General features: G+C 39.7%; 3 protein-coding genes and 1 pseudogene across 4 annotated transcripts; 2 read left to right on the top strand and 2 right to left on the bottom strand.

Annotated features, from left to right (window-relative positions):
• Nucleotides 1-3157: 3157 nt before the first annotated feature.
• On the top strand, nucleotides 3158-6859 carry LOC115727555 (putative beta-glucosidase 41). The gene is made up of 14 exons (XM_030657786.2): nucleotides 3158-3690; nucleotides 3791-3857; nucleotides 3960-4018; nucleotides 4468-4543; nucleotides 4642-4713; nucleotides 4796-4883; nucleotides 4967-5222; nucleotides 5313-5428; nucleotides 5515-5738; nucleotides 5842-5873; nucleotides 5960-6062; nucleotides 6212-6320; nucleotides 6422-6611; nucleotides 6657-6859. The coding sequence occupies exons 1-14, from the start codon at nucleotides 3571-3573 to the stop codon at nucleotides 6672-6674; spliced, it is 1530 nt and encodes a 509-aa protein (XP_030513646.1). The 5' UTR covers nucleotides 3158-3570; the 3' UTR covers nucleotides 6675-6859.
• Nucleotides 6860-7061: 202 nt separating this feature from the next.
• On the bottom strand, nucleotides 7062-9552 carry LOC115727559 (annotated as a pseudogene).
• A 3338-nt stretch (nucleotides 9553-12890) lies between these two features.
• On the top strand, nucleotides 12891-17131 carry LOC115727562 (mRNA cap guanine-N7 methyltransferase 1). Its single transcript, XM_030657793.2, has 13 exons — nucleotides 12891-13216; nucleotides 13606-13745; nucleotides 13840-13908; nucleotides 14012-14083; nucleotides 14181-14282; nucleotides 14748-14804; nucleotides 15118-15256; nucleotides 15384-15448; nucleotides 15529-15579; nucleotides 15734-15796; nucleotides 15904-16027; nucleotides 16612-16673; nucleotides 16768-17131. Exons 1-13 carry the CDS (start codon nucleotides 13138-13140, stop codon nucleotides 16864-16866), a joined length of 1122 nt encoding a protein of 373 aa, XP_030513653.1. The 5' UTR covers nucleotides 12891-13137; the 3' UTR covers nucleotides 16867-17131.
• A 2074-nt stretch (nucleotides 17132-19205) lies between these two features.
• Nucleotides 19206-21733, bottom strand: LOC115727548. 2 transcript variants are annotated; one of them, XM_030657776.2, is made up of 4 exons: nucleotides 21297-21733; nucleotides 20110-20302; nucleotides 19828-19921; nucleotides 19206-19698 (listed from the first exon to the last, which is right to left on the bottom strand). In XM_030657776.2, the coding sequence occupies exons 1-4, from the start codon at nucleotides 21638-21640 to the stop codon at nucleotides 19361-19363; spliced, it is 969 nt and encodes a 322-aa protein (XP_030513636.1). In that variant the 5' UTR covers nucleotides 21641-21733; the 3' UTR covers nucleotides 19206-19360. The 2 variants fall into 2 exon arrangements, with proteins under 2 accessions (XP_030513636.1, XP_030513637.1); XM_030657777.2 differs by having other exon boundaries at nucleotides 19206-19695; nucleotides 21297-21714.
• Nucleotides 21734-25227: the final 3494 nt, after the last annotated feature.

The following is a 25227-nucleotide window of genomic DNA, read 5'->3' as shown; positions in this document are numbered from 1 at the left end:
ATTCGTCAGGTTGATTTATATAAACTTTACAACAACTTCTACATTAATTTTGACCAAAAACTAAGGGTGACCAACCCAAACCGGATCGACCGGGTTGCCAATCCTTGAGGGGGCAGTCCGATCTCTAGTTCCATGGTAGGTAGGATCAGATCAAACCGCCCATAATATACATGATATATATATTAAATTTTTTTGAAGAATTAGTTAACCTAAATTTCTCATCTTTTGCTCGACACTCACTCCTCTTCTCTAGCTCAATACTCTGTCTCGCCTTCGCAACACGGCTCCGCTCGGCGCTCACTCCTCTTGCCTTTGCCTCTCTATTCGCTCCTCTCGCGATCCCGCCTCTCGCTCTTCGGCGCCGCCGCTCTTCTCGCAACTCATCGCCACTGGCGAGACCTATCACTGCCACCGACAGCATCAACTCATGTAATGGTCGTGCGATAGTCATGTGTATGTCTTATTAGGCTATATGGTTGAGATTGGAAGTTATTCGTTTAGATCTAAATGTTAGATTTCTATAAGCAGCTAGTGTTAGCAATTTCTAGTCTCGAAAATTTGGGGACCGGGACAGGACCGGCCCGGACACGCACACCCCTACCAAAATCAATATATTATATGTATATATGTGAACCTTAAATTCTTATTTAACCTTGTATCCACACGTTCTGATTTTTTAGGCTAACATCATGTACATCCCACATCACTCAACACATAAGCGCGACAAATTGATGGTTTTTATTTTGGGAACTGCCTCCCTTTTATGAGTGAAATTATCATACATTTTTTTATTTTACATGTAAAATTGTTTGAATTAAAAAGTGCTCGAAATACTTTCTCATCGTCCACAATATTCACCAATCTATCATATTGCCTTGGGTTAATTATGATTTAACTCAATATGTTAGATTGTCTCTTTTTTTATAAAAACTTTTAATAGTACCTCAAGTAGGGCCGTCGAATGAGTGAATCAAGTGAGTTTGGATTGGGTCGAATATATTCCTATCCAAATTGACCCATTTATATGAAACATAAATTTAGTGACACTCACCCTGTCCAACTTGTACTTGACTCTTACCCATGTATTAAAATTGAATTGTTTGTCAAATACGAATTTGCTGCAAAAACAAATGGGAGTACAATGTGGAATAACACAAAAAAGAAAAACTAGAAAGATGGTCCAAACAATTACAATTATGCTTATTTGTAGGGATTAATGGAAGGGAGGGCTCGAAAAAAGGACTCCTAAATCGTAAAAATGGGGAAGTGGGAGAGCAACACGAGCGTCGTCTTGCTAGACGGACCTTGTATGGTGAGTGTGTAATCCGACTCGGGCTTTTATTTTGTTGATGTTTTATATTCATCCGTGTGTCCAATGCTTTACCTCACACTTATAAACCGACTACTAGCCCCTTCTATAATTTATGTGGGTAACCTCAACAATTTTCCCCTCACGCGTCGAGTCTTCCCGTCACACATCGAGTCTTGGGTCAAAATCGTAACAATCGTGTCTCTCATGTGTGACTATTGGGTTCAAATTTATTAGTAACTTGGGCTCTAATACCGGTGTAGGATGGTCTTGAGCCTCTTATTCCAAAAGTTAGCTCACAGGACAAGACTTTTCCTTACACTTGTAAACCAACCAGCCCCTTCCATAACCGATGTAGGATAACACCAACAAATTGTAATGACAAGTGCTGTTCATTAAAGTTGATGATTCACTACAGTCATTCAGTTAAAAATATGGGTAGAATCTGAGTAAATCCTACAACTTGTGATAGGGTAAGTGTTAGGATATGTAGGTAAGGATCTAGGTTCCAAAAAAATAAAAAAACATGTTTCAACACCACATGAAACCGCTTATCCCTACTTATTTGGTTCAACCCAAAAAATAAAAGGGGCTTATTAATATTTTCTTCGAAATTCCTGAAGCCGTAATGCTGATACTACATTTTCGGCATTACATAAGATTAAATATAGAAACGCTACCAGATAATGAAAAGCGAAAAAGAAATGACAAGTGAAAGTCAAACCCATACCTCTAGGACGAACTAGAAGAGCATCTGGACAAGGTTGACAAAGGTTGGTGAGATGTTTTATAATAATGTCGGGCTGCGCGGCACCGTCCCCATCTAAATTGGAGTTTTCTTCTATTAAGTTTCTTCGATAATCTTTAAAGCAATGTTTGACCATTATCGAGCGAGAAATGCGTGCAAGCCTAGCCAACGTGAATGATCAATCATTCAATCTTATCTAATCTAAATATAATCTAGTTTACCACATTATGCTAACATCGGCTTTTGCGACTTGCAACCGTTTGATTTTGAGTAGACTAATCATGTAAACTTTTTATTTAGTTTGACTTATTATGTAAAGATGAAGGTTAACCCCTGTACCCATTACAAAAGCATAGAGACAAAGATTGACTTTACTGCGTGCAATACAATTTGCTATATGGCCAAGATTAGGTTGAATTTCGATAAAACATGCATCATGTAATGAGAATAGTGTATGGTATATGCAATCGTGTTACAAGTAACGTGTAACTTTATTACGGCCGATATTAAACTTGTGATAAGATATATCTTATTAACATGGTCTTACTTCACATTGTTGTTGATGGTCAGATTACTTCTTTTTGTTCCTATACAACATGTAATGGAATACAGTACTTTTGTTTTTGCTAGCTAAAAGGATGACGAAAGAGCACCATGCTTCAAAGTCTAAGCAATCCATATCAAGTCAACCAATAATTCATTGACCAAAAAATAAATGATTGAATGCTCTGAGTTGAGGTGGGTGAAAACTTAAATGAGGATTTTCCGTCCTCTAAATCATATCATTGTCGCAATTAGGCCCTTAAGTTTTTAGATTATACCGTTAGAAACCGGTTTATGAAAACACGAATTCTTTACACGTGTCGCACCCCGAGAACAAATCCCATCCCACAATTCATTCTCCAGCTTTTCCCACGCTTTAAGCATCTCCACCTTTTTCTTTGTTTTTGGTGTAAATACTTCATTTTGATCAATTTTCTTCTTAAAAAAATGTATTTTTGTTGTTAGAGGATGATGAAGGATCTCCTCTCACCTACTTTGGATTCTTCCCATTGCCTTAGGTCCAAGCTATCTCTCTTCCCTTGTGGACTTCCCATTTCTTACGTGCCTCTCTTTTGCTGTTTCTTGAACAAAACACTCACCATATAACAAAGTACATTCAAGCAAGAAAACTCTCTTTCTTGTTTGTCCCATGATCCAATCTCACGTTTTTCATTTCCCTCTTCAGCGTTTCCTGTTTCACTCAGGGTCACCTGTAGACATCATCCTTCAACGTGCACTCAAAAAGGACCAGAGACGCAGAGGTTTTTGGATTTGAAGTCACCTTTCAGTGCAAGGGACAACCAGCCACTTCTGCCTTTTTTAACTTCTTCTTCAGCCTCATTCTTCACCTTCAAAACAAAGACAGCAAACACAGCATTCCTTTGCTTTTCCCGCTGTTTTTCTTGCAAGGGTTCCTCAAGGATCATCATAAGAAGCCAAGGGAGTTCTTTAGAGAACAATTGCTCACACCATGAGAGTCGCCTTAATTCTTATTCTTCTGATATTCTACTTCTTCTCAAACTCAGAGTCCATCAGCAGGGATGATTTCCCAGATGGGTTCATCTTCGGAACAGCTTCTTCGGCTTATCAGGTTGCTTTCAAGACCCCCCAATTCCGTTTCCGCGATGACTTGAAGTGTGTGGCGAAGAGCCGATTATTGTCGAAGGTGTATTGATTGTCAGTTTTGGCAGTTTGAAGGGGCTGTGAACGAAGGAAACAAAGGAGCAAGTATATGGGACACCTTCACGAGGCAACCAGGTATAAGTTTTTTTTTTACTTGTGAAGCAAGCTAATGATTTCCTGAAACGAAGTCTGGAGAGCAAGGCAACTTTTTTGCTTCTTCATTGATGTTGTCACCAGGTAAGATACTAGATTTCAGCAATGCGGACACTGCTGTTGATCAGTACCACCGTTTCAAGGTATATTCCAAGACTGTAAAGTTTACCTTATATTGCATTTACTCTATGCCCAACTTGCATCAGACACACAGTTAACATCAACTACCAACTGGCCTTCTGTCAGTCAAGTTTGTCGATCATTTCGGGGTGCTAAGAATGAATAAACGGTAATACGCTTGCATACGCCATTGGATGCGGAAACCATTGGTGACCAATTATAGGGGAGGATTACATGTAGTCTTAGCTTCCCTTTTTTGGAAAGTAGTACTAATGTGAAAAAGAAGAATGAGAATGACAGACAGACAGCGACGTATCACCTAGTTTATGATTCCGTGCACTGAATGAAGCATACTCAATGTAAGGAATATCTTATACATGTGAAAAATGAAAGGGCTTAACTAGTCAATCAGAGATAGTTGCTTATCCTTTATAAATGTGACTAATCATAGGCCAATTAAAAAATACTGCAGGATGACATAGGCTTGATGAATGATCTAGGAATGGATGCTTACAGATTTTCAATATCTTGGCCAAGGATTTTTCCAAGTAAGAACTGCATCGCCCCCCTCCTTTTCGTTTATATCCAGTTTCTCGGTCTATCCTTTTCACCAAAGACATAATTTTCCAGAATTCTTGAAAAACAGATGGAACAGGGGAACCAAACAAAGAAGGGCTGAATTACTACAACAGACTCATTGATGCTTTATTGGAACAAGGTCTTATTTTTGGTCTTCGCTTTAACTTCTGATCACGCCAAGAATAGGATGATATTAAGGCTAGCTTGTGGTTTTCAATCAGGAATCGAGCCTTATGTAACACTATATCATTGGGATCTTCCACAGATGCTCGAAGATGAGTACGAAGGATGGCTGAGTGAAAGAATAGTGTGAGTTTGATATTGATCACAAACTGCATTCGCTAGCAGGAAAAATTAAATGAACCATGCTCAGAGAAAATACCGAATTGCAGTAAAGATTTCGAGAACTATGCTTCCACCTGCTTCCGGGCTTTCGGAGATCGAGTGAAGTACTGGATCACATTCAATGAACCTCATGGCTTCTCAATACAAGGCTATGACACTGGACTTCAAGCGCCCGGGAGGTGCTCTATTCTCGGCCATGTATTCTGCAGAAGGGGCAAATCATCCGTTGAACCCTACATTGTGGCTCACAACATCCTCCTGTCTCATGCTGCCGCTTACCAAAACTATAAGCTGAACTTCAGGGTACGACTCCAAGCTTCTACCAATCACAAATTTGTCCAGGAAACGAAACCCTCTTAAAAATATCTATTTTCATCACTTGCCTTTGGGCAGGAAAAGCAAGGAGGTCAGATAGGAATATCACTAGACGCCAAATGGTATGAACCGATATCAGACAGCAATGAGGACCAGGATGCTGCAAATAGAGCGATGGATTTCGCCATTGGCTGGTAAGTAGCTTGTAGATATCTTGTTTCAGGGTATTACTGAAAAGTGGTCAGTGATAAAGATGTCTGAGCAGCTTAAGGTGACCCAGGTTCCTTGATCCACTTTTCTTTGGAGCATACCCTCTTTCAATGAAGAATCTGGTAGGGGAAAGACTGCCTGAAATCTCATCGGAGATGTCCAAGTTCCTGATGGGTTCCTTGGATTTTGTTGGACTAAATCACTACACAACATTGTACGCCCGAAATGACAGGACCCATATCCGGAAGTTAATACTTCAGGATGCTTCCTCTGATAATGCTGTTATAACAACCGGTATGCAGTCGAAGAAAAGTTCAACCTATTTTCTTTTTAGACCCGAGTACATATTGGAACTGCTAGTTATGTTGATATCTTTCTGTGGTTTCATTCATTGTAGCTTTTCGAGCAGGAGTTGCTATAGGAGAAAGGGTATGTTCCTGCTGTTCTTTGATTTGGAAAATGTAGTTAAAACAGGTTCTAGTCAAAATGGATGTTTTATACATATCCTCTTCCAGGCAGCTTTGCGGTGGCTACACGTGGTGCCTTGGGGCATCAGCAAGTTAGTTAGATATGTCAGAGATAAGTATGGAAACCCGCCAGTCGTCATAACAGAAAACGGTGAGTGATTACATCACAAGCACTGAAGATAGACCATTATAGACGCAATTATTCATATAATTTTCAGAACACCTCAATGAACGATGCTCGAAATCACCTCCACATATCAATAGGACATTCCTTGTGGTGAATGTGAATCAACTATGCAGGTATGGATGATCTCAATAGGCCTTACATAGGTTTGAACAAGGCTTTACAGGACGACAAGAGGATAGAATATCACAGGGACTATCTGGCAAACCTATCTACTGCTATAAGGTAACGCCGGAATCCATGTTTTGTGTGTACGTATTGCCACTACATGGAAGCTTGAGAATTGATGCCGTGGTAGTAGCTCATGGAGCATGTCTTAATTACAGGCAAGATAACTGCAACGTGCGCGGCTATTTTGTGTGGTCTTTGCTCGACAACTGGGAGTGGAACTCGGGATACACAGTTCGGTTCGGACTCTACTATGTTGATTACAAAAATAACCTCACAAGAATTCCCAAATCATCAGTTGAGTGGTTCAAAGGTGTACTCAGGTCAGAAGGTGATCTAAGCAACCAGATTTAAAATTTGTCCTTAAATAATTTAATCAAGCAGATGCTGTATTTTGCCTTGGGAATTTGAAGGACCAATGACCAAGGGAAAAGAAAACAGAAAAACATATGTAAATGAAATTTGATTACCACAGCAAATTTTTCTGACTCCAACTTTTGACTTCTTAAGATGAATATCTCATTTTCATTCTCATTTACTTTGGAAATACTGTGCCAAGACAATGGCAACTAATATGAGCAGATCAGGTTGTAACAAATTGACCAAGTTCTTCAATATTTGCTGTAACAGTGCAGCATTCTCCAGCATTTCAGCACGCTCGTTCTCGACCATATCTACAATGCAAATGTTGTTCCTGGCATAGCACCAGTAGCTCTGACTCCAACCGAGTTTGAACTAAGTTAAAGGAGGTCGGAGTCAAACTAAATACATTAATGTTGCAAAGTTTGCTGAGCCTTAACATCGCCTCAACTTGTAAATGACTATTTAGATCGAGAATTGCAGTTACACGAACGTAACGAATAATGCTCCTTCAATAACCAGAAAACAAGCTACAGAAAGAGAATTAATTAAGCAGAAACATATGATTTAGTCCTGTAAAAGGGTGACTAGAACTATATGCCCTTGACAATAGCATCGAAACTGGGTAGCACAGCATCGAAGATGATGGAGTAAGCCCTCTCAGTCGGGTGTAGTGTGTCCCAAAAGACATACTTTGATGCATCCGGACATACGTAGGAATTCATATCGCATGAGAATGACAGTTTGATGATGCCTGTCCCGCAGCATCCGCTGTTCACGTCTTCGAAACCTTCCCAACAAAAAGAAACATCAAATGCACATAGTTAACCAGCTTTAAGATACAAATTTTTTATGCATTAAACACGAGAGGACATGGTTTTAAAAAATAATCTGAGAACTCACCAAATCTGGTCGGGGCTTTGATCATTTGCATCAGTGGATTGTATATGTCGATGTAAGTTATGACTACAGCAGGAGATTTCATGCTCTTTTCCATCTTGCCTAGTTCCTTTTGAAGCATCTTGTTGTAATTCCAAGCAACCGAGGAGAATTTCTCGATGCAGCTGCGATCTCGAAAAGGGTTACCTGGATTAAGGTTGATGACCACAGGTAAACTGTTGAAGTTGATGTCTTGTATTTTGTTATCCAAGAGATTATGAGACGGTTCACGGCCCCCGAAAGGGGTCGCGGGGGCAGCGCCCCCGAGCCGCTGAAGGCATTTTATGTTCGATTATAGAAGGATTTCTATGAGAAAATTAAATATTTTAGGCTATGTGGGCAATTTTGTAATTTGTGCCATATAGGGTTTCGCTATATATATTTATGGCGAAACAGATCTCTATGATATAGAGAGGGTGTGAGAAAGAGCGGCTGTATACTTTTCTACGTTATTGGTGAAACAGATCTCATCTCCCCGTGGACGTAGGTAAGCGGAACATCTCGGCTGCCGAACCACGTAAATTCTTATGTTGTGCGAATTTCCATTACTTTCTTGCATCGTTGATAGGATCGAATTTAGATATTTGACATAAACAACCCATTGGCAGCAGTCCGGCAACCGCAATTCTTCGAGCCCCTTGATTCAACAAAGTCTACATTGACAGCATCATCCGATCACGAGTCCAATCAGGCTTCCAAAAACAACAAAATTACGAATTAAGCGAACAGAATTACTGACTTCGAGGTGTGTAAAGTAACTCCTTAGAGGCACTCTCCATTGTTCTCCAGATGTAGATCGTTCTATCAGGTAAATTCTTCTCAAGGTAGAACCAAAGCTCTTACCAATGTTTCATCAAAATGGGAAATGGAAATAAAAAAACTAAGTCCGGAGAGAAGAAGTTTATACCAACAATAGCCAGTCGTACAGATCACATTCTCTAACACAAATTAACTATCCAAGCAAGATTGCCTCTAAGAACGTTTACGGTATAGAGCGAAAAGTGAGCATCGAAACCATTGGTATCATATCTGCAGTTTGCATAGAGCCAAAAGATTTCGAGTAATCAACCTGAGTGTAATTTTTTACATGATTCAATATGAACTGCTGGTACATCTGGGGAGTGAAGCTTTGCCGTCTGAAAGGAAGACCATAGTAATTGTTGATGAAATCATTGGCTCCGCAACTAATCACAAACACGGCCTCACTGATGATGTTTCTGGTTCGGTCCTTCCCGATTGCCATCTCAAGCTTTTTCCTGTACGCTTTGAAGTACTGCAATTGCTTCTTCATTGATATCACATTCTACACATTCATGAACAGAGGAGCAACAAAAAAACACAATAGTTACGATTAGCGGAGACAAAGGTTCAGTGTTCTTTGTAGCCAAGAGCGATTACTATTGAGTACTGACAGAAGTGGAAGAATTGCCTACGCGTATTTTAGCAGTAAAAGGGTCATATCCGGAGCCCGCAGAGGCGAGACAAACTCCGGTTATCAGATCCGCCGTACCGAGCCCCGGGGTCCAAATAGGGCGGCACAAGTTCTTTAACCCCCAAGTATGCAGCTGTAACACAGTATATGCTCCACAAACAAACACACGAATTAATCCACCATACTTCAACTTTACTTAGTCGTTCAGAATAAGAGAAAAACCTCACCTATAAGATCAGGAATCAACCTCCCATCGCTGAACCTTCCTGTTGGAGTGTGGTTCACGAAGTCTTTCCCATAAGGTGGGACATTTCCCTTGGTGATAGTGTTTATGTAGTCATTGTTCCCCGTGTCGACCGTTGAGTCTCCGAACACGATGACGGCCGAGACAGAGCTGCTGTTTGAGAGCCCTTGCAGCGTCAGGATCCAAGCACGAACTCCGCCATTGAAGACCGGTGTTAGGGCGACATAGAAAACAACAATGTAGTTAAGAAGAAGAGCAAGACTATACTCTTTACTCAAACCTAACTGGCTGGACTTGTGTGTCTGTCTCCCTAGTCAAATGAGATTGTGGAATGAAGAACTGGATTGGACCCTTCATTTGTGGTGTTTCTCACACTGTCATGTTCGTCAAGACTGTGGTGGTAGGTCATGCATTTACTCCTCAGCTCTGTGTGTACAAGCATTATACTACCGCCTTTCGCTTGAATTATAAGGACAACTCTCCAGCTACCTCGAGGCCGGTGCTACACGCAAAACTACATACCGACTGTCGATCGAGACGTGAATTACGATCATCATGCTTGTTGTTGTCCGAATTCGCTCTCCTAGATTCATCCTAATGCATCAAGAAACAGCGGGGTCCTTCCTGTAGGAATCCTGGTGAAGTAAATTGTGGTTATGTCCGTCAACCAAATCATTCATGAAACGAACATCTGCACTTGATGTTGATAAAGATGCATGCTTCTTACAAACAAATATTCCTTGCATATGTATCCCACTTAAATGTGATCTTAGTGTTATTACCAGTTATATACTTCACCTATGATGATGGTATTCACGAGGATGTCTAATATTTCAATAAAAAATTGTAATATGGGCCTACTCTTGTTAAGTTGGGCTTTCTAGGGTTGTACACACATTTAGGTTACTAATCTTGTTGGTCGTTTATGTAAGTACCACATTAAGATCATAAGATATATGAGGAATCAAATCCCGAATGAGCATGAACCAACGCGCAAAAACGTAATCTTGTGAGTAAGTATGACTAAGGAATCAATATAAGGATAATGACATAAATTGGTCCCCGAATTTTGACTCAACATGCAATGTGATCCACTGAAGTTTTAATTTGATCAATATGATCCATAAACTTTAGCACAATATCCAATGTGGTTCCTGAATTTTTAATTTGACTCATATGATTCATGAACTTTTAGAACATGTTCAATTAGTCCCCGAACTATAGAAAAATATTTAATGTAGTCCTTCCATTAATTCAAGTTCGGGGACGACATTAGACAATTTCTTATAGTTAAGGGATTTAGTTGAACATGTTCCAAAAGTTCAAGAACCACATTGAACAAATTGAAAATTCATGGATCATATTGCATATTGGGTTAAAATTTATGGATCATTTGTATCATCTTCCCATTAATATAAAATCAAATGACTTGTAAACCGGTAGGATGTGGTTTAGCTTACGCCAAAGTCAAAAAAAGAGAAAACAAAGCTTCAAATGCCATGCAAGATTGAACAGCATATTCACGAGCATACAAGCTAGGGGTGTGTAGGAAGGGTTAGAACAGAGAATCGGACCGTGTCGCCCAAAAAACACGCTCCGGTTCCCTTTTCCAAGTGAAGACCTACTCGGGAGTTGATTCTTCACTACACAGTAAAAACAACATAATTTCTCTAGGTTGAGTCTAACTCTGCCTTGCCTCATTTGTTTCTTCTCCATTCTTTGTTGCCTCTCTCTATTCTTTGGAGCAATATTTTTATGGAAAAATGGAGAGTGGGGTTTAAAAATTTATTTTGATTAATGGGAAATAGAGTTTTATAATTTATGTTTTATATTACATGTTTGAACTTTTTATTATTTATAATTGTACATGACTATGTGTTTGAACTTTTCATCGTTTATAGTTGTACGTGATCATGCATTTGGCAAATAAAGATTTATGCTGATCGTATTTTATTTAGAGAGCCATGTGGCTGCTCATATTATTTTGTTGTAAAAATGGATTCAAAAAAAGGAAGGAAAAAACGGTTTTTGGGTATACCCTAAAACCAGACAGAAAAAACAATATAAGTTCTAGAAAAATAAAATAGGTTTCAGGGGCCAAAAACTGAGATCCTATTATAATATGATAGCCTTGGTAGGTTTCATGTTCCAAATATGGAACTTATGAACCCTAGAACCTATCGCCCCTAATACAAGCTATGAAACTGTTCATGATAGATCCCGATGCATCGAAAATACTTAATTGAAAAAAGGGTTTTAGATAAATTTCATTCATACATGAGAAATGCTTTCTAACGTTGAAAACTTGATTGAGTCATAATAGGGAAAGTCACAGAGAATTACCAAAAAATGTCACAAAATTATTGTGATCGTGTTAATTTAGTTATAAGCTTTTCTTTTTCTTTTTGCCGGTTGAGTCCTAAAATTGTTGTATTTATGTGACTTCAATCCTTTCCCACCAATTTTGGTTGGAAATAATTGACGTGGATGATGATTGTCATACGTAGCACAACAAGCGTTGAAGTGGACACTTTTTATATTGAATTTTTATAATTTTTTTTTATTTTTACCTTTTTTTCCTACACTTAGGGCCGGGACTCCCTCGCTTGGGACCAAAAAAAGTAAAAAAATGATATAAATTTTGAAAATTATTAAAAATGTCCATATTAGTGCGGACCATACCATGAAGGATGGTTGATATTCATGTCAAAGATTGTGGCCGAAAAGGACTAAATTAACATAAATACAAAATATTTAGGACTAATTTGACAAAAAATAAATAAATGTATAACTAAATTGGCATAATTGCAATAGATTTAGGATTTTTTGAATAATTTTCTTGAGAAAATTATCCAAAAAATCCTAAACCTATTGCACTTTTGTAAATTCTATCACAAACCTTTTCATTTTGCCAATTGAGTCTATCTGGGCAATTTTAACTGAAAATCACTAATGTGAACACCATTTGTCTTACGTGACACGATCGGTGCTGACGTGGATAATTTTAATGTTTTATTTATTTATTATTTTTTCTCTCTTTTTTTTCTTTTCTTTTCTTTTGGAAGTGGCTAGTGAGGGTAGGCGGATCCTCATCGACCTCTGGCGAGGGCTACCACATCCTTGTTGGCCGTTTCTAGAAAAATAAAAAAGTAACAAAAAGTTCAAAAAAAAAATCAATGTGTTATTAAAAATTGTCTACGCCATGTATGGCGACCGATGTCTATGTTAGCGAGTTCCGGCCAAACTTGGCTAGATGAACTCAATTGACAAAACGTAAAAAATTTAGAACTTTATTGGCAAATCAAAAGGTTTAGGACTGAGTTGGCAAAAAGTACAATAGATTTATGGCTTTTTAGATAATTTTTCTATCGCAATATTATTATTATTATTTTTTTGTGGGTCTTAGTGGCAGGATAATTGAGACGTATCGTTCTTATGATTCTTACGGAATGCAACAGAAGGAAATAAAAGTCACTGTGAGATATCTGGACCTCGAGTAGAGATGCTTGGACCGGATTTGGAAAGTCGAGTTTGATCGGATTGATGAAAAATTGAATCGGGACCTCGAGAATTCTGAGTTAGAGAGAACGAGTAAAAACTTAAAATTGCTCTCCGCCAGCCATTTCGATGCGGCGCTATAAGCACCCCGGTCGAACCGCACCCGGTCTTTTGCAGTTCTCATCGCTTTCCCTGTTGAAGCGAGCACCGTCTCGACATCGGCTCCGGGCGAATCATTATCGTCGTCGTCGTCATCTTTTCCGCTCTCACTTGGAACCCAATTCGTCTTTTGCCATCCTTGTTCTATTTGTTGTTTCTCCGACCGCCCCGTCACCTGTAAAACCTCGGACCAGAAAGAACCCCCAAGTTCAATTATTTTCGTCGTTTCGCTGTAGTGGGCGATGAAAAGAGGATACCCAGAACCGTCTCCATCCACGTCTCTCTCCCCCCCTCAATCCAGATTCAAGTACAACCCCGAAGGTAGTTCGTTCTTTTTGCTGCCTGGCTTTGATTCTTTTTATGTTTCATCGCACTCTTCTCTTTGTTCCCGAAATTCGCGGAATTGGGAAGTAGATGATTTTGGATGGGAAGACCTAGTTCTTCAATTGACACCCTTTTGGTTTTGAGCCCTTTACTGTGGCTTTCCTTGTTTGGTGATTGATGATGGAGCTGGAATGACTGGTTGCTTGCCCCTTTTGATATTGACAATCTGTTAAGTTTTGCTTTATAGTGTTGGCAGGTATATGAAAAATGAACCTGTGGCAAGAGTTTCTGTTGCTGAATCTACCTCTTCAAATTCTTCTGGCATGACTAGGTGAAACGATGAATTGCTATGATGACATATAGTTTGCTTCGTGCTGTCACTGTAGGTGATGCCCAGTTTTTAGAAGATGAAAGCACCAAGATTTTCGCCCGGAAAGTTGCCGATCATTACAGTGCGAGGACGAACCAGACACTTGAAGAGCGGGAAGCTAGTCCCATTATTCACTTGAAGAAACTTAATAATTGGGTACACGTTCAGGTTTTCTATCATACATCATTAGCTCATGAAGATGGCTGATGACCGTAGCCCTCTCTAATGTCTTGACTCTGATGTTGTGCAGATTAAAAGTGTCTTAATTCAGCTCTATGCCCGACGTGGGGATGCAGTTCTTGACCTTGCATGTGGCAAGGTGATTATTAGCTCTCATATGTCTATGTTCATTTTCAGAAATTAATTTATTTTCTTTATAGTTGCTTGAATATCTTTCGAAAATGTTTTTTCCTAATTACTAGGGTGGTGATCTCATTAAATGGGACAAAGCAAAAATTGGGTATTACGTTGGGATAGACATAGCTGAAGGCTCGGTAAGGATCAATCTCTCTGAGCTGTTGTATCTTACTCTACATAGCTGATATGATTATAGCCAGAGAATTTACTGCATGTAAAACATCTAATGTGCAGATAGAAGATTGCCGTACCCGTTATAATGGTGATGCAGACCACCATCAACGACGTAAGAAGTTCACATTTCCGGCACGCCTCATATGTGGAGATTGTTTTGAGGTAATTGTGAGCATACTTGTCAGAGGAAGGTCTAGTTAAGTGGTTCTTCACTACAAACACTAAGAAGCTGTTATTTTTCTCAAAGCTTCTTTCTTGTTTGGTTGGCCAAGTGGAAGTACTCTAATTTCCAGAAGGGATGTGGTTCCCATCGTGTTTAAGGGGTTAATGCGTCCGGCATGATCTTTCAACCTTGATTAAGTTTTTTGGCCCATCACATTATTAAATCCAACTCAGCATCACATCTCATTTAGGTTCTAACTTTTAAGGCTCATCAAGATATTGGACTTTCCATATATCATCAATTCTCGACCTAATTGAGATATCGTCAAAAAATGAACTAAATCGGTATATCCTGATGGAATTATGAATAGAATTGAATGGTGATGAATTGTCATTGAGTTATGCAATTCTTGCAAAAATCTTAGGGGACTGATGGGAGCTCTCTCTTTTTGCTGGCTATAATAGGTTCGATTGGACAAAGTTTTGGCTGCAGATGCACCGTTTGACATCTGTAGTTGCCAGGTAAGTATTTCTAATTTAAGATCTTATTTTTCTTGCAAACTCACATATGCAGTGTCATGATTGGTGTTCAAGTGTTCCTTGTGGCTTCTGAAACTTGGGACTCATGCCATATGCTGGGGAGTACAACAGATCCTTAAATGAAATTTGATTATGATATATAATGCCGACTATCTGCTTTCTTTCGTCACAGTTGCCCCGATGACAATAAAATCCTCATTAAATTAACTTTACAGTGCATGGGCCTTCGTCTGGTGGGTGTTTGCCTTTATGTGACTTCGCCAATTATTGAACTTTCATCATTTAAATATTGCAGTTTGCTATGCATTACTCCTGGTCAACTGAAGCAAGGGCTCGTCGAGCTTTAGCCAATGTGTCAGCTTTACTTCGTCCCGGAGGTACCTTCATTGGAACAATGCCAGATGCCAACGTGATAATAAAAAAGCTTAGAGAAGGTATTGTTTGTTCTAATTGGTCAATCGCACATACATGCCGATAAAGCCTGTTCATTCCCAGTAATACTAAGGAATGATGCGGTCATTTTCAACGATTCACTTTTGCTGAATTCACTCTAATTTCCAGGGGAGGGGCTTGCTTTTGGCAACAGTGTCTACTGGATACGCTTTGACGAAGAATACTCTGAGAAGGTGAATGCTCCACCGCTTTTGGCATCTTTAGAATTGTGATATGAAGTCATAATAAAGTTCACATGTGCTTTTGTGTACAGAAATTTAAATCATCAAACCCCTTTGGAATCAAGTACACGTTTCACCTAGAGGTACTAGTTTCTATTCTTTTTCTCCCTATTGTTTGAGCTTTGTACATTGAGTTGGCCACTCCAAGAGGCCATTGTAGTTGCCCGATTGTCCTTCTTTCCTCCCTCTTTTCCTTTTTTGATGAATCAATCTGGTACATGTGTTGTATGCTTTCAGGATGCTGTCGATTGCCCTGAATGGATTGTTCCCTTCCATGTCTTCAAAGCTTTGGCAGAAGAGGTAATTATTTCCGGGAGTCCACTTACTATTTCTGGAGTTCTCTCATAGAAGTGTGAGCAAGACACTGCAGCTCGCTATTAACACAGCTCTTTTTCGAAATTCAACAGTATGAGTTGGACCTAGTTTTTGTGAAGAACTCACATGAATTTGTACATGAGTATTTGAAGAGGCCAGAATATGTGGAATTGATGCGAAGGCTTGGAGCCTTGGGGGATGGTAATCAAGACCAAAGTAAGTTTCCCTTTTTGTTCAATATAATGCCCGTTTGGGGTGGCTGCAGTTTGGCTGTGGCTGTAATGTTTTCGCTTTTATTGTAGCTTGTAGCTGTTGTTAATTGGGATAAGTTCTATTTTATAGGTAACTATCTCAAATCTTTGAACATTTAGTTAGTGAAGGTCGTTTAATATATTCTTAATTTCTAAAATTAAAATACTTCTCAAACTAAAAGCCATGAGTTGTAAGTAGGAAGCTCTTTTCGTTTTTCATCTTGCATTCATGACAAACTAGGAACACTCCAACAGAAGAAGCACACTTTTCTGCCATAACTGTTATCTTATTTGTCGGCATATCCATATTGGTGATATCAATCTTCTTTCCATCTCCTCTGTGGATCACCTAGCTGATATTTTTACTAAAGCACATATTCTCCCTGTGCTGTAAATTCCATGCGCATTTTATCGGAAAAGGATCTTGCTTGTACCGACCAGTTTTTGCATGATTTAGTTTTTCTTGTTTTCATTATGGATAACTGCAATTTCTGGTTTGGTCCCTCAATTAGCTGTGGAGCTATCTAATATCTTTTCATTCCTACTCAGGCACACTATCAGCAGATGAGTGGGAAGTAGCCTATTTATACTTGTCATTTGTATTGAGGAAGGTGAAAACATCTTTCTTTTACTCTCCCCTTTCTTCTGTTATTGTTTATTTTTTGCCTTAAATTGAAGAAATATGGGTTGCTGTTGTCTTTGCAGAGGGGCCAACCAGACAGATCACAAGTCAATGGTGGAAGAGACAAAGGGAAGATGCATCTAGAAAAAGAAGATATCTTGTACATAAATAACGATCTTTAGACTGACCATGCCTTTCTAGTCCACGAGGGCCAATGCGATATACCAGCAAAGCAGAGCATGAAGCAGCAAATTTTACCATATTCAAAAGGCTGTACTTCATCCTGTTGCTCTATTGCAAGCTTCGAAAGGTTGCTTTGAATTTTGTAGCTCCTTGAGAATAGATCGCAACAGAAAAACCAGGATCTTGTACTATTGGTGATTTTTAAGATGCGTAGTCTTGGTGGGAATACAATGGACTCGCTCAATTGCATTGTTCATTGTAAAACCAAATACTATGATATTACACTGATCTTTGCAAGGCCCAGCGCTCTCCGCATAGTCCGCGGTCATTCTTCGCGCCTATGTCTTGGTAAACAACGAATTGCCGGACTTCCCAACATGGTATAGATTGTTGCTACCGGAAGGGAAAGAACGTGAGAAAACGGAAGATCGTTGCCCAATCCTGTCCAGATCTGTAGATACTTTCTGAGCACAACAATACTAAAGTTTCTGAAGTTAGCGAACCCCCCTTCCTAAGGCTAGTAAGTTCCTCAAGTTGGCAAGAAAATACTATTCATGACTAGAGGTGTCAATATGGGTCTTCGATCTACTTTTTAACTCACTTTTATTTACTTGAGTCACATACGAGTTTAGTGGTTTTAGAAAATAGATCAAATGTGGGTTCATATTTATAAAGCTTATTCAAATATGAATCATAACTCAACCTATTTTTGACTCACTTTGGACCCATTACCTGCGGCTTCTCAAGCATCACTTGTAAATACGCCTCAATTATATTGATTTATATCTTTTATTTTTTATTTGTTTTGGAACGTCGTGGCCACCGCCTGCCCTCCCCCCTCAGAGAAGCCAGCCCCCAACAAGGTGGCTGGAAATATGGTTAAAAGCTATGGCGTTTTCATCTTTTATAGTCAAAAGAAAGTCCCGTGGCGATTTCATCTTCGGTTATATATGTGCGGGAAAGAGTACCGAGACTGCATTTGGTGGACTGGATATAACTCCGGATAGGATTAAAATTATCCTATCCGATGTTTGGAAGAACATTGGATTTGGATATAGCCTACAAAAAATGTAATCAACTAGTTCAGAGTACCTTAATGCATCGCCTCCTCTCTCAAGCATAAGAAAGCTCACTAACTCCTGAAAACAAAAAAAACAAGCAAGCTATAAATAAAATAAAATAAAAAAGCTCTCTAAATTTCTCTTTTCATGCCCAGCATTGATCCTCGTAGTTGTTGCGCATCTTCTTTGATCCGGTTTGGGTTAGGCAAGTGAGATTTTCAAAGATCTTCAAAGATTTTCTCCTATCTGGGATTTGCACCAAACACGTGATGGGATTTTCCATAATCCGGAGGATATTTAAAGAATTTTTAATCTGATCTTATTCTAACCTATCTCAATCCAAATCCAAACGACCAAACATAGCCTCAAAAGAATTGGCAGAAGCAATCACGAAACGTGGTAGAAAGAAGGAAAACTCGGGGATGCACCGAGCACTCGAAGCAAGTTATGAAGCAGGAAAACCAAGGGATGCAAGTCAGGTAGCTAATTCTTCGTGTAATCATCGCCTAATTTATCGTTGACTTCTAGAGTCGAGGGCCGACAAACTGAAAGAACAGAAAGAAAACTAGCAATCTATCGTTTAGCTTCGAATATTTCCTAGCATTGTTCAGAATCTTGATCCTCTTTAACTTCCACTCGATGTTGTTGTTCCTCCTGAAGCAGCTTCCTGAGGAACACCACATAGTCGCCAACCTGCATGTAAAGCATATTATGACTCGGCCTCATTTTGAATTACAACAGTGCATTAGATCTGGTACAAAAACCACCCTAGTCAAGATCTTGCCGTATAGTCACATGGCGGGCAACGGCAGCGGGCAGGAGCGCGCGGTGGCAGGCGGGTAATAACAAAAAAATGTTTTTATAAAAATGTAAAAAAGTTAAAAAAATTTCAGAAAAATTAAAAATACTTCAATTGCATGAAAATATCTTAGCCATATGAAAGATTTTCATCATTTGTGGATCACTTGAATAAATGCAGTAATTTTTCTCAATACGGATCAAGCCGGATATAGATTAAGTATGGATCGAATATGAATTGTTAGATTTATATTATATGAAAATGAATCAAAACATGTCAAACAAATCAATATGAATCAAACCATATTCAACCAGACCCAAACCTTAGCCACCCATTTGCCATCTCTATTCATGACATCTGATGGCAGGAAGAGGAGAGACTCCACATGTGATACTTAGAATCTGTTACTGAACCGGACTAACTTATAAAAGCCCGCAGTCAATAAAAGTACAACACCATTTACTCGGTCCAGGGACCATGAGTGCAATGCAAGCTGTACATTCTTATTTAGTGTATTGAACATACAACACCGATCTTTCCATCATCATCCCATACGACAACATTTTTCCCTGACCGTAATCAATCAATGCATCGCAAACTAGAACTTTTGTAACTTCGACAAATTTCATGAGCTCAGCCTCGCCTTAAAAGGACTATGATAATAGCCAGCAGAGCCAACCCCATGAAAGACACTCCGAAAGCTTTCTCGTTGAAGGCTGGTCCAGCATTTCCCTCGTTCGTAGAGGTCTTCTCCGCAGATGGGAGACTGAAGATGTTAGCAAGGAAGCTGGGTATGTTGCTAACCATCTCCTCCACTGAAAGCTTGATGTTCCGCAAGATGGTCATGAGTCCATTGTCGTGGCCACCTTCAGAAATCTCTTCAACCTTCCTTGGCGATTTCCAATCATCAGAAAGAGCATCATCACCAGATTCCTCCACTTTTGTCTCCATATATGGCAACTGAATACCTGCTACTTACAACACGAGGAAAATAGTACGAGGCAACAATTTAAACATGAGAGATTCATTCCTACATAAGAGGGCGGGTGGTTGTGTAAAAGCCGGATCATGGTGCTAAAGGGGGTGAGGGATATCCTTACTGGAGTTTTGTGATTGGAGGAAGTCCTTGACAGCATCATTTTGCATAGCTGCACTCCAGAAGTTAGGATCACTAGCAAGTGAAGCAACGACACTCTGGGAGACAAAAGGAAAGAAGAGGAACTCAAGTGATTGCTCTAGTAGTGAAATGACATCACAGTAAAAATGATTGCTCTAATAGTGAAATGACATCACAGCAATGCCGCTTTTGTTTATCAGATAGCTATATCACATATTACTTATACAAGCGATCTTACGCATTTGCTCTTGGGGAGGGTAAGTACCTGAGCAACAGGACTTTGACTCAGCAGAGTAAAAGCCTGGACAGCATGTTTGGGTGCCGGATAAGCTGCCAGAGCATCACCGATAACTAAAGATTGGGTCTCAACAGAATTTGCAAGAAGGGGTAGACCAGAGGCCTGGTCTGCTGGAAGTTGATCTTCACACCCAGCGGTGCTTGTGGATGACAGATATACCCTGGATTACCAAAAGCATAAGGTCCAAAGGAGAAATGAAGATGGAAGACAAAGACCATTCCATCGAAATAGTCCAACAGGAGGGGGAGCTGGAGAGAAGAAGAAGCAGAAGATGATTGTAGCAAAAAGCGCAAATAAGAAAAAAAAAAAAGCCACCCCCATCAGAAGCCACACTTTACCTTCCCCAGACAAATGAAGCTTGTCTTCCGCCCAGAAACCATCATCAATATGTGTTAACAACCCAAAGATCATAATCAAGTCTAAAAAGACACAATCAACAAAAGTAAAGACGCAAATGTATACAACTATCCTTTTATAATTAGAGAACTAGTGTCATACAAATTGAGCAGGGAAAGTATATCCATCAAAACAAAATGAGAACTTTTTCAAACCCTCCTGAGAAAGGGAGTATCGCTTTACTCATCATCCATGAATCTCTTTCCGAAAGAACCACCAGCACTTGATAGAAATGGAGCTTGCAAATTTAGGGCAAGAGTCGCCCAGAAGTAACAGTTTGAAACACGCGAAGACAGAAAGAAATACATCTCATCCTAGATCGCAACATAATATGGGAACTACATAGATCTGTTTTGTTTTTTATGCCCTAATAAGCAACTAAGTTTTATTATGCTGATCAAATATCACCACTACGATTTTCTTCACAGAAATCCGGACACAGGACGTTTGTTCTCACAAAGCCATTCACAGCCATGGCTTCCATCATCAAACCCGAAAGCCGGATTTATTACTAACCACCATAATTTCTGAAGAAAGATCAAAACTTCCACACAGACTAACACTTATGTTGAGCTACTAGAACTGTATGTTATCCTTCTTAGCAATTAATCAGACAGAACAAGTAAAGTAAAACAGCACAAACGAAACAGAAACCCAAATCCCAATCCACACATAAGCGAGGGAAGTGCACACTAGAAAGTACAGTTAAGGCATACCAAATACAATACTGAAACTTCAAAATTTCAATTGAAACGTACTTGTCAATAGCATCCTTCAATTCAGCAGTCGCTGCTTTGGCCTCATCATAGCTCGGCACGCCTCCGAACACAACCCTAGCCATCGGCTCACCCGCCGGCCCCTCCTCGAACGCGGCCAAATCCCAGTCGTCCACCTCCCACGCCGGCATCTGCGCCGCCGCCTGGGGGACGTCCCCAGGGGCGACCTCGCCGCCCTTCGCCGACGCGATGGCGGGCACCCCGCCGGAGCGGGAGGCGCTCCGGACGGACTGCGGGGCCGCGGGGGGCGCGGGGGCCCGGCGAAGCACGCCGCCGATCCCCACGACCTTCGCCGCGGCGGACCTCATCGCTGCGCCGCCTCCCATGGGGGTTGACCGGACGGAGTGGGGCACGGGAAGAGAGAAGCGATGGAGATTTTCGAAGGGACTTTTGGGTCGGCAACACAGAGAAAGAGAGAGAGAGAGAGAGAGAGAGAGAGAGAGAGGGAGAGACTATTTATGGCGGGATCGAAGACGGGCAACGTCTGGAGTTTCGTTGGCCACACGCGGCGGTTGAAGGAGAGATTTGATAAATGGCGTTTTCAGCTTCCTTGCCAAGTCCCCTATTACTTAGCGCTGAAGCTAAAATCGAATCAAATCAGATATTTCGTTGATAAAGGCATGTCGGATAAAAAAGATTTCTGGGAATCCTATGTTTCAAATTTCTTTTGTTTAGCGATAATCTCGATACGTTCTTTTGAAAGATTTCTTGGGAAAGTTGGTTCCAAAAATCCCAAATGCCTTGAAAAACGTCATCGGTATTCAGGAACATTTCGAGTAGAAGATAGATGAAATTTGTCATCTTAGGCCCGTTCCTTTCACGAAAAATGAAATGATTTGAAAAATATTTATTTTTTCCTAAAAATGATCGCATGTATAGCTCTAAATAATTAATCAATGGAAAATATTTTCATCGCCTATGATAATGTTTTTGCATAAATTGTTATCGTAGGCGATGAAAATATTTTCCATTGATTAATTATTTAGAGCTATACATGCGATCATTTTTGGGAAAAAATAAATATTTTTCAAATCATTTCATTTTTCGCGAAAGGAACGGGGCTTTAAAAAATTTCTTTTTCACATTGAAAAACTTCTAATTGGATAAAAAGCGATTTCTTTTAGGATTGATATCATAAATAAATCGAAAATTGATACAAGCGTACCACGTTTACCTCCATACTAATTAATGTGTCATAAAAAATCTCATATTAGTACATATACGTTTACCCCAAACTAATTTTCGTGTCGAAAAAAAATCTCAAACCGGTATATATGTGCCACATTTACACCAAATAGATACAAAATTCAAAAATTATTTTGGCGAAAAATCTAGCACATACACACCAAATTGGGGTAAATTTGACACAAATATGTCAATTAGGGGTTTGTACCGGTTCGAAAATTTTTAGGATACAAAAATTTAGTGTTTGATAAATATAACACGAATGTATCGGTTTTAGATTTTTTGTGATTTAACCATTTCTTTTATCCCCACGGTCACTTATTTTGAATAGGTGATTACCAACGCACTTTCGATAGGTGAGTTTTATAGAATGAAAGAAAACCGATCGTGATTCGTGGTGTCTTAAATTTAAATGACGTAGTCGTGGCTTAGTCACTAGAAGATAATTGAGAGGTGTTTCGTGTCAAAATACTAGATGCGAGTTAGGTACCGTATTTCTTTTGGCATGCCACGTTATGTTTTTGATTGATCTCCTCCTTTTTTTTTTTCTTCCTTTTGATGTATTTCTTCATTTAAGTCGGGTTTGTTCGGGATATATATGGGCCATCAGAACTAGCCAAATTTTGGGAGAATTTCAAACAAGGACCTGAAAGAGATTTTGTTTCAAAGAATGACTTGAAGTACCCTCATTGATTAGAAAAGGGCCTTACCAATAGTATTTTCGTTATTTACTCTCTTTTTCATTATGTTTTTCCTTTTTTGTTTCTTTTCTTTTGTCCTATTTCTTTGTCTTTCTTTTTTGGCGGCCGACGAGGGTCGCCTCACCTAGGCCTTCGTCGGTGGTTAGCCATCGCCTAAGATCAGCCACCAATAAAATGGAAGAGAAAAAAAGAAGAAAGAAAAATGGCTTTAATAAGACACTTCACACTCTTATTTAAAAGAAGATGCTTTTTCAAATAATGGTACTTATTTGAAATTTTCCTTTCAATTTTTTAATTCCAGTCACTTCTCTCTAATCCTGCAGCCTTTAAGAGGAATTCGCAGAGCAGGACACTAATAGAAGGATCACACATCACAGACTCAAAGGCCTGAGAAGCCGGGCCCGGAGCTGGATATGAAGTAAAGGGATCAATCCCAATTAGCTTTAGCTCTTTATCTTGAACCTTCTCAACCAAAGCATAAGAAATTCGCATCTGAAGCAGCGATTCATGATCTCTTTTCTCTTGGTTGAGCTCTCCTGAGATATCATCTCGATTCCCGAGTGAACAGGCTTAGGTATAGCCGCCTAAAGAACCAAGGATGACGGACCTTCGGTCCTATTATTGTGTATTAAGGTGACTAGTTCATCCTTAACCAACCACCGAAGGTGTTTGCGACATAACCGGACTGCAGCCTTAGCAGCACAACCCGTCCTCCATGGAGGACTTAACCAATTATGTCTATATAGATGTACAATAACAAGCTCTTAGGCCGTCTCTGAAAGCGATTCCCGTGATTTTAAATTGTAAGGAATTGATCATTCTCGTTGCATTAATGTACTTCCAATAATTTGAGCTTCCTCATTCAACACCGCCAGGTTTGTTTGAAAAAAAAAAAATAGTTTACTCAAAAGAGAAAGATGAGAAAATTTGAGCTTCGTCATTTAAAAATATATTCACTCGAGCGACATGGGCGATTTCGCTTGCTTGAAAACTCAAAGTGGCATTTCTTTAATATAATATCCTCCGACGTGACTTGCCAGAAAGTGATGTCATTAGAAGCATAAAGAATGGTATCGTCTGGCCATTTCCTTACCTCAAATTGACGATTTGAGCTAAGTATTATGTTCCTATCAAAAATACTAATCCGAACCACACGATTCACGTGGCAATATCTCCATTCTCTTTTCCCCGTTCGAAACCATCATCGTTTGTTCCTCTTAACATGCAACTTGGCGGTCGACATGCCGGCTTTGCCCGTCTGCTCGGCTACTCCTAGCCGTCTTCACACCCCCAAATCCTTCATCAATTCGTCTTCGACAGTGGCGCCGTTTTAGGGTTGGTTTGTCATGTCATTCGATCGTTGTTTCACTTCGGCCTTAAGTCTCCTTAGAAAAAGCCACGGTCGTACCACCTAAGGTTTACTGTCGAAAATATGTCGCCTGAATCACTCGCCTGAATGGTTTTTAAAAGCTAGCTACTAGAAACTGAAGCAGCCTTGGTAAGTTCCTGATCAGGCCAAACCCTCGATCGAAATTCGCAATCCCTTTGCACGTTCTTAATTTATTTATTTTTTAGCTCCTTTCGTACTATTTCCAATTGTCGAATTCGATCGTGATAATTAGAAAATGACATGAGAACATGACATTTCACCAGCCTGCAAGCACCAAAAGGACAAACCAACGTAGCTTTTCGTCTGCGCCTTTGATCTGGGGAAGTGGGAGAGAATCCAGGCCAAAACCTAGAAAATAAAATCCGTCGGACAAGCATGGGTTCGAGAAATTCGTTGTTCTGCCCGTGAATAGGCATCCATCCTTAAAAACTGTGTGAAGTCCCCAGCGGTTATAAAACTCAAGAACACAATATTTCGTGTTTGGTTCATTAGGGCGGGCGTGGCAACACTTATGCTTTAGGAATTAACTTCTGACCATAAATTAATTTTTTTACTTCTATTTCTGAGCAGAAATTGATATTTCTACTTTTAGAGAGAAGTCAATTTTTTTTTTTTTTTTTTTTTTCAAGTCGTTCTA

The sequence above is a fragment of the Rhodamnia argentea genome, chromosome 2 (genome assembly GCF_020921035.1).
Source record: "Rhodamnia argentea isolate NSW1041297 chromosome 2, ASM2092103v1, whole genome shotgun sequence".
Classification (NCBI taxonomy): domain Eukaryota; kingdom Viridiplantae; phylum Streptophyta; class Magnoliopsida; order Myrtales; family Myrtaceae; genus Rhodamnia; species Rhodamnia argentea.
The sequence above is the reverse complement of the archived record's forward strand: the minus strand, read 5'-3'. Positions and strand labels throughout refer to the sequence as shown.

Coding starts and splice junctions, on each gene's coding strand:
- LOC115727555 (XM_030657786.2), top strand. CDS start 3,571: ATGAGAGTCGCCTTAATTCTTATTCTTCTGATATTCTACTTCTTCTCA. Junction 4,544..4,641: donor TTGGCCAAGGATTTTTCCAA/GTAAGAACTGCA, acceptor CTTGAAAAACAG/ATGGAACAGGGGAACCAAAC. Junction 5,739..5,841: donor TAATGCTGTTATAACAACCG/GTATGCAGTCGA, acceptor CATTCATTGTAG/CTTTTCGAGCAGGAGTTGCT.
- LOC115727562 (XM_030657793.2), top strand. CDS start 13,138: ATGAAAAGAGGATACCCAGAACCGTCTCCATCCACGTCTCTCTCCCCC. Junction 15,257..15,383: donor AATAAAAAAGCTTAGAGAAG/GTATTGTTTGTT, acceptor TCTAATTTCCAG/GGGAGGGGCTTGCTTTTGGC. Junction 15,797..15,903: donor TCAAAGCTTTGGCAGAAGAG/GTAATTATTTCC, acceptor GAAATTCAACAG/TATGAGTTGGACCTAGTTTT.
- LOC115727548 (XM_030657776.2), bottom strand. CDS start 21,640: ATGGGAGGCGGCGCAGCGATGAGGTCCGCCGCGGCGAAGGTCGTGGGG. Junction 19,922..20,109: donor GTCAAAGTCCTGTTGCTCAG/GTACTTACCCTC, acceptor TTTGTCTCCCAG/AGTGTCGTTGCTTCACTTGC. Junction 19,699..19,827: donor CCTCCAATCACAAAACTCCA/GTAAGGATATCC, acceptor TGTTGTAAGTAG/CAGGTATTCAGTTGCCATAT.